Source organism: Pimephales promelas, chromosome 25, assembly GCF_988280905.1.
Source record: "Pimephales promelas chromosome 25, fPimPro1.hap1.1, whole genome shotgun sequence".
Lineage (NCBI taxonomy): Eukaryota > Metazoa > Chordata > Actinopteri > Cypriniformes > Leuciscidae > Pimephales > Pimephales promelas.
Window position 1 is genome coordinate 1357905 of NC_142793.1, and position 13443 is coordinate 1371347.

General features: G+C 37.8%; 1 pseudogene and 1 gene segment (V, D, J or C); one reads left to right on the plus strand and one right to left on the minus strand.

Moving 5' to 3' along the window:
- Nucleotides 1-9558: 9558 nt before the first annotated feature.
- LOC148964955 (immunoglobulin lambda constant 7-like) lies at nucleotides 9559-11128 on the minus strand. The segment is given in 2 exon segments: nucleotides 9559-9875; nucleotides 11098-11128. Coding segments are annotated over 2 exon segments (348 nt in total).
- Nucleotides 11129-11868: 740 nt separating this feature from the next.
- LOC148964956 (immunoglobulin kappa variable 4-1 pseudogene) lies at nucleotides 11869-12370 on the plus strand (annotated as a pseudogene).
- The last annotated feature ends 1073 nt before the right edge of the window (nucleotides 12371-13443 follow it).

Genomic DNA, 13443 nt, shown 5'->3' on the forward strand with positions numbered 1-13443 from the left:
AATATCTGAAAATTCGTTGAGATGTATATAGCGCAGCATTGGTGTGGTCAAACTAAAATGTTGGTGTTCAACTTTGCATTTTAAAAATACAACAACCGTTCATTTTTCGTTTTGCAACGACCGTTTGGACATAATAGGAGATAGAGTTCTTTATTAAATTCATTTTAAAAAAGAAACAATAATTACAGGAATAGCCTCTCTAAACCTCAAAGAAATGCCATCAAGACACCAACTATGTATCACACGAAATACGTTCTGAGGAAACTATTTTGCAAATTGCAATTACATTACATGCCAACATATAAGCAGTACTATTACGTTTGTCCTTAACCTAATACTATCACAGTGCTATTACGTTTTTCCTGAATAATACATCCAAAGCAGGTTTCTTTACTATGTATGCATAATCGTGGCATTAAAGTTTTGACTCTATTGCATTCAACTGTCATATCAATTAGGTTTTCATTCGCATTTATTAATATAATAGGCCAACGATACTCATAAATATATTTACACAAAAAGCATTTTCTCCAATAAAACACAACATCCTGATACATTCACAAAAGACATTTTATTAGCTTGATGTAAACCAAATCCTAGAATCCATACATTGTTTGCAAGAAACAGATCCAAATTCAGCCTTTTATCCAGTGATCTTCATCTTCATTTCTCAGCAGCGACCGCAAACGTCAAATCCGCGCTGGTGATGAATTCAAATAATGCGCCTTCAAGAAGCGTTACGACATGTTTTTTTTTCTTCATAATTGTGTTAGTCTACGTAGTTTTAAGGAATGGTTATGGTTAGGTTTAGGGGTAGGAGTAGGATTAGTGGCTCAAAATATATTTTAATGCTAAAACTCATTTACCTACACATCTCTCGGTCCATTAGGCCTACGTTTTATCCTTTTTATATTCTGTATAAAATAAATATGTTTAGGTTTTTGGAGTAGGATTAAAGGGTCTTGTTACATTTATCTTTAAAAGTGAAAATATACAGATATCGTTATGATATGAATTATACGCAAGTAGTTAACGTTTTGTAGCTGTAAAAACTTAATGAGGTCACGTTTAAATGTTGCAAATACGTCCATATTATACGTTTTAGTATCTATCCAAACGTACAAAAACGTACGTTTCATATCTTTGAAAATAACGTATTAAACCTACGTATTAACAATGAGACATATTAGGTTAAGGACCAACGTAATAGCACTGCTTATATGTTGGCATGTAACGTAATTGCGATTTGCAAAATAGTTTCCTCAGAACGTATTTCGTGTGATACAAGACATCGAAGCAGAAATAAGGGAGAAACACCAGGAACTCTGTGTCTTTCCCTGCCATTAATGCTTGGATAACACAGCACGTCTCCTTCCATTAATAATAATAATGTCGAGTGCGGTGCATGGCTGTAAAATAGGTTATAAACCTATTCCCGAGAGGAAAAAAAGACGTTTTAGTCACAAAACTTCGGTTAATGGAAACACCGTCATTTCGCAATGTTTTTTACGTTTTTTATCGACATTTGCAAAAATATCGCAAAATTTTTGCACAAATCTGTAATGGAAACGTGCCTATAAACGAGTCACCACTGCATCAGCACCGAAAACATGATTTAAAAAAAAAAATTCAAATCAAAACTCGTGATACGAACCGAATTGTAAGTTTGGTCTATCGTTACAGCCCTAGTAAGATGAGAAAGCAGGAGTTTAGTCGTTTATCATGGCTATCTGAACATCTTTGCCAAGCGCAAACCAGTACAGAAGTAATCAATAAATTATTGGGGAGGGTCATGCCTTTTTTCACAATTATTTTGGAGGGTCATAGAAAATTTGCTGGCGAGGGGAGGGTCAAGTCTTTTTTGACCACAGATCTCAAATCTCCTCCGGTGGTCCCTTAAATAAATAATGAACAGTCCCTTAGCAGCAGCTCTTATAATCCCCCTTGGTCTGAGAATGGTCACAGTAAGATTACCAGACCTGGAAATGTCAAATATAAAACTGAAGAGATTTTTCACAAATTCCCATGATTGATCGTCATTTAAATTAACAATCAATAATGCGTCTGCTGCAGTGGGTGGCGTACGGCCAAAAGCTGGACAGGGTCTCTGCTACTGCTCAAAACGCTATGTTACTCACCAAATTAAAGAGAATGGTTTTTAATCTAAATAAACAGCTAGTAGGATTGTAAAATATTTCAATATTATAGATAATTAAATTAAATTAATGATTTAATAATCAAATATAACGACTCATAGAACGTGTCACCAACGCCGCCTCAGATGCGTGCTTGTCAGAATGTGTTGTGGACGCGCACTGAAAACAGCAACCAAACACAATGAATTCACAACCATTTAATAAAATAGTGTTCTGATGTTATCTAAGATGACAGTCACAAATTAATCATTGTTATTATTAGTAGTGCATTTCTGCTTGAGCAGCGCGGGCTGAATGAATAACCGATGAGCACTTTCGTTATTTAAATCAGAGAAACACAACCGATATGAGATTAGTCAGATATATACAAAATGAACATATATTACAAATAATATCTTCACAAAATGACGTGAATTCGCAAGTGAACTTGAACCACGTTATGTGACATTCAGAATGACTGAATGTTGTGCACTCGCTCTTTCTGGAACAACGAGACAGGGCAACTAAACCCAAATTATTCACCACATTTTATTACAATATTGTTCTCTTTATAATGTTATGTAATATGACACTCCCAATAGTAATTATTAGTCGTGCATTGCCGTTTGAGCCAAAGATCACGCTTCAATTCTTCACAAAATTCATCCAATATGTGTCACGACACACAGGGGACGGAAGATCCAATTTGCAGATGTTTATTATAAAGGGCAATCCAAAATCATAGTCTTCCAGGCAAAATCCAAATAATCAAACCAAACATGAAAACGAAACACAAACCAACTAGGAAACAGACCAAAGAAGTGGTGCCATCGAACAACGAATCCGTACACATACTAACACACACAGGGAATAAATACACAGATCTAACAAGACTAAAAATGAACAGCTGGGAACAATGATGACGGGAAACAGCTGAGTGCAATGAACTGATGAGTGACAGTGACAGACAGAATGCTGGGAAATGAAGTCAATAGTGAAGGACACCTTAAACACGAAGACCTCTAGTGACAAACAAGGGAACACAACCAGACACTGTATGAGATAAATCAGATATAGTAAGGCATAACGTTACACATAATAAACTATTACAACTTACATTTGCATAAAACAAAAGGCTGCGAATACACACGCAAACGTAGTCCTGATGAAGTCCCAAACATAACTCCGGCTCGCTCGCTTACATGTTTCGCGGTTGAGCAGCAGGCACACGCATAGACCTGGTTAATCGATGATAGATAAGTTTGATCGATTAATGTTTTATCGACAATTAACCGATAATCGATTAATCGTTGACATCCCTATTTGTTAACTTACTTAAGTAGACATTTTGGGTATCTATACTTTACTGGAGTAATTCTTTTTCAGCCGACTCCTTACATTTCCACTCGATTATCTGTTCTTTCTACTCCATACATTTTAAAAATAGTCTAGTTACTCCTATTTAATTTCGGCTTGTTTTCATTCCGGCTTGTCATCCTTAAATTATAAAAATAAATAAATAAATAAAAAATCAGAGCAAAAACATGCAATTATTAATTTGAGCAATAGATCTAAAATACATTCTACACAAAATATAAAAACTCATCTCCCATCTCATCACACTTTCACACTGACAACTTTCCCTAATTATTAAACCTCTACATGCATTCGGTTTGCTCTACCATTTATTAGTAGTGATTTACAGTTTGTTTACTATACTATATACCTGAGCATTCAGTATTGTGCAATATAGCATACAGAAGGTGATGGACATTTTGGGGGGAAAGAAGTGCTGCATTTTATCATTTAAACGCGACTTTTCATGAACATCCTATAATCCAACCCACTGCGCAATGTGACGTTAGAGTGACGTCTTTTCTATGTCATTTTTGGACGTCCAATTTCAGTCCACTGAAGGGGTTGTTTTGTAACGCCAGGCGACATCTATATTCGACGTCTTTTGCACGTCTAATATTGACGTCGTGGGTCCAAATGTGGTCGTTTGTGGACGTCTTTTCAACATCAGATTTAGTCTCTTCTAAAACTTCTAGAACTGTAGTCCCATGTTTCAAAAAGGTAGAGGACATTTTTAAGGGATGTTCTCTGTACCAAGTATTTATATTTATGCATTTGGCAGATGCTTTTATCCACAGTGACTTTACACAGATTATCTGTCTCATATTCTACCGTCAGGACATAATGACAGTTTTATCAAATATGTAAAAAACAAAAATCCTAAGTTACCTACAGCAGCTTTAAATAGGAGCCTGGTCTTGTTAGTCCGAAATAGCTGCCCGGAGGCGTTGCCAAGACGGCGGCTGAGTGGCATGACTTGCCTAAAATGACTTTGGTCAGGCCTATGATTTTGTCTAATAAACTCATTAAACGTACAGTATGCGATTTTTGGCCACCAGGGGTCACTCGTTTAAAATAATAACAAAAGACGTACTTTGATGACGTCGGGAAAGAGCGTGGGCTCACGGGAGTTGTTGTCGCTGTCAATGACAACCAGCTCAGCTCATGACATGACATCATCGTTTCACAAAATATATACGGCATCTCTCTGTAGATTTAGCTTGTCAAGAAGCTTTAAATGCAACCCCAATGTTTACCTGTGTCATGCTTCTCCTGTCCCAAACCCTTCTCGGTCATATTTTTCAGGTACGTTTGAGCTTTAGCTAATGAGCTGGCTGTAGCAGCAGAACGTGCAGGCAAAGCGTAATCGTGGTCCATAACTATAATACAGACGAATATAAATATTTATATTACGCTCCTTCAATGAATGACCTATTTTAGAACATTTTTCATATATAGAGCGCACCGGATTATAAAGCACATAAGATACTGCAGTCAAACATTTGACTGGGTTTGCGTTAGCATCCACTATGTGCTAAAGGCTAAAGAGAATGTAGCGAGTGCGCGGCGCCGGAGGTGAGGCGTTTATTTAGTAAGCATGAGCGCGCTGAAGCGGGCACGTACATTCGCAGCCTGACCCATATGAGTATTCAATGTGCGCGGCTCGCTAACAGCAACAGTTGGCTGATTTGAATGAGACGACACGGTTACTGTGAACGGGGAGCGCTTTATGCGCGAGCAGCACCGGGGACAGTGTGTCTGTTAAGAGTGAGCGCTCGTGAGCGGGCACGTGATTTACACACATAAAAATTAGGGATGCAACGATACCGTTTTTTCAAAACCGATCCGATACCAACATTCTGAGTATCGGCCAATACCGATACCAATCCGATATTTTTATTTTATTTTTAAACTAATACATTTTTTTTTAGCAATTTCCTCAATTAACCCCTTGAAAATATACCTCCAGTATATAGTCCACAACAACAGTTGATTATGAAAGACTGCCACCCTTTATTCAAACACTACTATATATATATATATATATATATATATATATATAAAAGAAAATACAGGTACTTCAGCACTTAAAGCTAGCTTGCTATGCATGCTGCGCGTCGAGTCCGCTTTGAAAAGTTCAAAGCACAAAGGAAATATATTGATGGACAGTGTATTAAACAGTATCTATCTATACAGTAGTTTATTGTACCTTTTCTTTAAACAGTTTTACATTTCAGTTATTGTGCGCATGAAGAACAATAGTGCCGAGTGACTCTAGTGTTGTGATCTAACCGACAGCGTCCGACACCTGGTAGTAACACGATTAAGTTAACGTTACAGTAATAAAGTCCAGCAAGATAATGTTGTTTTATGCGAAAACATAGACCTTTATCTACAGATAAAGTATAATAGCATAAACATAGAATCATCTTGAAGATCGTTTCATCATTGACTGTAACCGAACGCGACGCGCTGTTTGAGTGCTGAATGGAGAATGACTGACAGCCGCGAGAGGGAAAAGTTTACGTGATCCTGAATTTAATGACTTAAATATTAATTTCTCTCTCACATAATGGCTTCAGAACACTTATAATAGAGTGCACGAAAACGTTATGGTACTTTAGAATGTGTTTGTGCCTTCTGTGGGGCTTAACAATAACATAATAGTATACGCACAATATCGGATTTCGATACCCGATCTCGCAAAAATGGCTGGATCGGAGCCGATACCGATCCTGAGTATCGGATCGGGACATCCCTAATAAAAATACGTACTACTTTTTTTTTCTTCGTCATTTTCTTTGCTTTATTTGTGTTAGTCCAGTGTTCCCCTTTGTGTTTGGCGGTTTCGCCGGGTTCCGCAAGGAAGTTAATGTAAGTACACATCTAAAGCAAGTAAAGCAGTGGATGGCTACAAATCTTGTTCAATTAAATGAAACCAAGACTGAAATTATTATTCTTGGCCGCACTGCTAGTAGCCAAACTTTAGTTGACCACTTAGGCCCATGGAAGGGGTACCCAAAGGAACAAGTACAAGAACTTGGGAGTTATTTTCGACTCATCCATTACTTTCGATCGACAGATAAGAACAGTGGTTCGAAATTGCTTTTTTTACTTGAGAGCAATAGCCAAGCTGAAACCAATACTTTCAGCCAGCAACCTGGAAAAAGTTGTTCATGCCTATATATTTTCACGTCTTGACTACTGTAGTGCACTCTATGTGGGGACCTGTCAAACACACATTGCACGCTTGCAGCTTGTACAAAATGCTGCCGCCAGGTTGTTGATGAATGGTAGGAAAACAGACCATGTTACTCCCTTCTTATCTTTTTTAGGCTGGCTACCAATACATTTTAGAGTACAGTATAAAATTTTGATATATGTTTTTAAATCGCTTCATGGAATGGCACCAGAATACCTGGCTGAGCTTAATAAGCCCTATGGGGTAGGTGTAAGATTAAGATAAGCAAACAAGTTCCTTTTAACTGTTCCCCGTGCACGTCTCAAAACGAAAGGTGATCGTGCTTTCTCTGTCGCCGGTCTTAGACTGTGGAATAATCTGCCGTTGGATATTAGATCCTCCGCAGATCTAAATGTTTTTAAGGACCGCTTAAAGTCGTATCTGTATTCTTTGGCATTTTAGTACGTGGATGTTTTTGTGTTTCTTTTATTTTATTTTGTCTTCATGTTTGTGTGACTTTTTTTTATGACAATGTACAGCACTTTGGAACTGCGGTAGCAGTCTGTAAGGTGCTATATAAATAAATAAACGAACAAACTAATAGGAATAGAATAGAAATAGAAATATATAACATAGATACAGTTATTTTTTATATTTTTAAAGCAGAAAAATTACATATTGTGGCTTTAAGTGGAGGTGGGGCCAAACCATGCAAAATTTTATTCGCAAGAAAAATATCCCCAAATTTAATCATATTTTCCCATATTTAGTTAAAATTGTACAAAGGTGATATAAATTAGACCTTTTATCCAATTTTTTCAAAGCCTGCTTATAGAGTCTTTCTATTGACTGTAATGTAGTCCCTGCGTCCAAATGGTAAGGCAATAATTCTTTTGTGAAAAGATCATGGCATTAACATATAACTTTGAAGCCACAGTGGTTAAATTATTTCTACTGAGTCTAAAATTGACCAAATTTTATTTTATTCCTAGCATTCGTCCGTGAGGGGCTGCTGGCTTATGCTTTTATCTAAAAATGTTGATTATTCGCCGCTTCCCGCCTCCTTCTTCCCAAAACATCTGAACCCCATCTGAATAGTTCCACGACAGTTGTTAAATAAGTGCGATTTAAATATTAATAATGACTGGATAAATAATATAGCTACTGTATGATTCTGCCAATAGACTCAAATGTGTGTATAATCAGCCCATTCTCACCCCCAAGGCGTCACTTAACTGACGCCTTGGGAAGCATTTGGACATGCTTCAATATCTGACGCTTTAGGCGCCCTTTAGCGTCAGTTAGATGATGCCCTAGGATCGCGTGTACCCTACCCCCACCCCATACCTAAACCTAACCGCGTCCTCTAACTGACGCTTTCCTTTAGCGTCAGTTAGATGACGCCGTAGGATCACGTCATGTAAGTGACGCTAAAGGGCGCCTAAAACGTCAAATATTGAAGCATGGTCAAAGGTGACGCCTTGGGGTGAGAATGCGTTGGTATAATAGCTTGGCATTTTCCAACGAGGACGTTTTTGTAAAATGTGTTTGTGACTGATCTACAGTCTTCAAGATTATGATTTAAATAGAGAGAGTCACTTTGCATTGTCAGCACATGCTTCAGTGCTCTGAGAGTGTTTATAGTGCTGTGAGTTTAACACTTCATGACTGAGAGCAGAACACACACACTCTTCATCATCACACAAGACTAAACTACAACTATGAACAACATCGGCATCTTCATCTGGACCATTGCACTGTTTATTCAAGGTAAAAAATAAATAAATAAGAAATTTACACAATAAATGATTATAATATTATTAACAATGCTGCTTTTTCTCACAGGTTTCAGTGGACAGGTGACTGTGACTCAGACTCCTTCTGTAAAAACAGTTACAATTGATGAATCAGTCTCGATAAACTGCAAAACAAACACAGTAGTGAGCCATGGCTGTTCTGGTTCAAATACATGTTTGTCCTGGTACTCACAGAAACCTGGAGAAGCTCCTAAACTCCTGATTCATTCTGTAAACCAAAGAGTTTCAAACACTCCATCTAGATTCAGTGGCATATCTAACCGTGGCAGTGATTTTACTCTGAGCATCAGTGGAGTCCAGACTGAAGATACAGGAGATTATTACTGTCAGAGTTTACACTATCCAAACAGTAAATGGGTGTTCACACAGTGATAAAGAGTCGTACAAAAACCTCTGTCAGTCAGACGTCACAGTGACTGCACTGATACATACAACACAATCACACACACACTGACCACAGCACAAACACTAATAACACTATATCATTACAATCTACAACAATCTTGTGTTTATGAAGAGAATGAGTCAGTGTTTTAATATGATCATCATGTTTTAGGTGTAATATATGATCCTGTCAATCAAACTGATCATGTTTTATTAATGATTTTATTTTCTTTCTGTTTTTTTCTTCTTCTTCATTAAATGCAAATATGCTTCTTTTGCAGAAGTGAAAGTGTTCCAGTCCAGATGATGTGACCAATCAGAGAGTGAGACTGAAAGCCCATTTGCATTGTCAGGGTGGAGTGATTGTGATCTCTCAGAATAGAGCAGCTCTGTCTCCAGAGACCATGTTCAAACCCCAAGAGCTTTATTTGACATTTACTGCCACATCAACCTTCTGAAAAGCTCCTGCATCTTCATCTGTTAGTTGAATGATGTTGTCAGACACAAAGTGAACTTGTTGAGAAGCTTTATTGAATGTTGCAGCAAACACACACACACACACACACACACACACACACACTGTTTGAGTATTGAGTTGTAAAGCACTCCAGCTGCAGCACTAGACTCATGTGAATCCTGCCTGACACAGGACACTCAGATACGGCTCATCTTCAGGAGAGAAACATCAGCACTCAGAGCTCTTGTGGAACGAGACCTCATGAGGAGCTCCATCATGTGTTACTCTGCAGACGTACAGCTCTCCCTCTTCCCAGCGTGCTTTGCTGAGGGTCAGGACGCTACTGCGGCTGTAGCGGCCGTCCTGCTGGCTCTCTGCGCTGGTCAGAACCCCCTCGGTGACCTCTGACCCGTCCAGTGTCCAGCTCACCAGCGCCCCCTGTGGAGAGTAAGAGCTGAGCAGACAGAGCAGTGCGGCTGAGTCTCCAGAGATCTGCAGAGAAGAGGGCGGCAGCAGAGACACTGAGGGCTTCACTGTGGGACCAGCTGCAGGAGACACACACACACACACACACACACACACACACACCGCATCAATCAAACTAAACATTGGAATACACAGACTGCTTTTATTCAATTTAATTGGATATCCCAAAATAAAGTTAGTTTGTCTTCAAGTGAGATATTCAACAAATAAAAAACTAAATGTAAAAGTTTGACTCAAGCTCATATAAAAAGAAATGTATATAACTTATAAGAACTAGAAAACAACGTCTGTGTTTGTATTATAAAGCACTGAATTATAAGCACAACATGAGCAAAAGAGATTCAGTATCATTGACTGAACTACAGAAAGGAGCAACATTTACATTCTGATGTCAAATCTCTTTTTACATGTATGATTTCTACAATAAAAGATGAACTAAATATGAACTCAGTGTAGAAATAAATGAAGGAGAAACAAACCTGTAATAAACTGAATAAACTCATAGTGAGACACATTATGGATTAAATAAATTATAAAATAAATTAAATTATTTAATTTTAGATTAAATAATTATAAAACAATATCAGTAACCCTTTATTTAAAGCCTTCATACATATTACATTATACAAGTATTTTAATGCATTAATTATAGATTGCTATACACATTAAAATGCATGTATGATCTATGTTATCAATAATTGTAACTGCAGTTATAACACGTATGCCTAATATTATCTATTCATTGTTCCAACTTTATTATATTACATTAAAACTCATGACAATCCACCAATTTCAGATGAAAGAATGAGTTTGTAAATATTATAATACATTTTAACTTTGGTTGCAATTATTTACGAAAATATAAACTGCATTATAACATACATTATGAATACCGTTATACATAGGCTTCAAGTAAAGTTTGCCACAATATCTAATAATCATTATTATTAATAAATGTTGTTCTTGTTTCAACTGTAAAACACTTTCTGAAATCTAAATTGTATTTATGTTTTAAATATGTAATTGAAAAGACTTACATCTGATCACCAGTTTAGTTCCTCCACCGAATGTCCACCACAGTGATCCAATCTAATGAAACACTCGTACAAAAACCTCTATTCCACTCGAGTGAACACACACTCCAGCAGAGAGAGAGAAACAACACTTCAACACACTGATATTAGAAGATCCTCAGCTCTTCTCAACACTCACTCATTCAGATTTGACTAAATGCTTTCTGATATAACACTGTTTAAAGAAATATATGTGATGAGCTGTGACCTCTGAGGTGACCTTTGACCTCTTTGATCATGTGGAGTTTCTCATAATGATACTTCTGTTCTTCATATGCAGATCAATCATCATGATTGACAGAAAAACCTGCAGCTTCACACTTCAATCTTCAGTGAGAATCTGTTCAAATAATGACTTTATTGAATATTAGAGCCAAAGTCAATAGAAAGTGTGACAATGAAGATCTCAAAGTTGTGTTTTGCATGTTTTCATATTCAAGGTGTGTTATAAAAGTATCTGGACTGGTTCTGAATCTCATGAAACGTGAACAAGCTCTAATATGTGTCCATCTTTAACAGCCTGTTTCTTCTCCATCTGATGATTTCAGACACACATGAGGCTTCATGATAGATGGAGTGACACCATGAACTCTGATTAGAGATTCACAATCAGTCCTGATACTTTCTGAACACACTCATGATTCATGATCTTACTTTAGTGATGGCGCTTCATCTAGTGGAAGTGTAGCAGTGATGATGGTCACATGACTGAATATGGACACAGAGATGGACGTTCATCTGCACATCCTCAGTGTCTCAGGAGTCACAATAAACACACTAAATAAAGTCATGATTGTGTAACTCTAGTGTATATGAGTGTGTTGTCAGCACAAGCTGTTGTAAATCCTGCCCACTTCTTTGCATTGTCAGCACATGCTTCAGTGCTCTGAGAGTGTTTATAGTGCTGTGAGTTTAACACTTCATGACTGAGAGCAGAACACACACACTCTTCATCATCACACAAGACTAAACTACAACTATGAACAACATCTGCATCTTCATCTGGATATTGCTCTGGACATCAGGTATAATATAAGACACTGACATGCGTATAACTACATAAAGTTGATTCATATTTTTGTTGAACATCTATTTCTAATATGTTAAAATGTGTAATATTTTATATTGTCTTTATGCATTTCTCTTCAGGCTCCAGTGGACAGATCACAGTAACTCAAACTCCTGTAGTTCATACAGTTTCATCAGGAGGGAATGTTGTGTTGAGATGCAGCGCCAGCTCTCCTTTAACAGGCTGTACTCCACCCTGTCTATCCTGGTACTCACAGAAACCTGGAGAAGCTCCTAAACTCCTCATATATTGGACAAACAGCCGTCAGTCTGGAACTCCATCTAGATTCAGTGGCAGTGGATCTGGCAGTGATTTTACTCTGAGCATCAGTGGAGTCCAGACTGAAGATACAGGAGATTATTACTGTCAGAGTTTTCATGTAATCAACAGTCAGTATGTGTTCACACAGTGATAAAGAGTCGTACAAAAACCTCTGTCAGTCAGACGTCACAGTGACTGCACTGATACAGCTGAGAGAAACTGCAGCTGCTGATGGAGGATCACACACTACACAATATCAATGTCTAGCAAACTTTATAAAGACTTTAAAGGTAAATGTAAAACATCAGATTTTCTTTATGCTAAAATTATCACGGTTCAAGGATCCGTTTATGATTATTAGTGTTTTTTTTTTGCTATTAAAGGGCACCTATTATGGCATTTAAAATGTTCCTAGTATTGTTCTGGGAGTCCCCAACAACAGTTTTACATGAATGCAATGACAAAAAACACTTTATTTGTCTTATAATATGCATTTATTTTTAACTGATTTGCTCACCGACTCCCAAATGATTCGTACAACGACTCATTTTTCCAAATCACTCCTTTGCTTGACGCTAATCGGCGGTGATTGGTCAGATGACAGACCCAGCCAGTTATTTTTTGTTAGCATAACGCATAAACATATTGATAAAGCACTGCAGTACTACAAGACGCTCTATTCTTTATGACAACTCCAATAACAGCGACAAACATTTCACATATTTAAAAAAAATAACATTGGAGACCTAGAAGCTGCGCTGAGCGTAACTTACACACACACACACACACACACAGATACAAGCGCACACACATACTACCTCGCATCCCGACGCTACAAAACTAACTACGTTGGACACAGCTGCCATGAGAGCTACCAGTCTAAAAAAATGCTTAACAGTGAGTAACTGGCCTAGATATACCCCCCGACTTGTGAGGGAAGCATCCGTCGATAACATTATGCGTCGACAAAAAGCCCCACAAAACTGGGCTTGGGCGAGGGACCAACACTGCATGAAAAGACTCAAATCCGGCAATATCCGGGCATGGTAAACTCCTGTGCAATTTGATGTTTGCTGGATGTATGTGGGAAAAAGCGGATCAGAGTAACACGGAACAGTATATTTCCAGACAAACCCGGAAACCTCACCTACGCGGGCATATACAGGAATCCGTGAAATTTTACGGACATATACAGCTGAAACACTGCTGGGTGTGAGAGGTGTG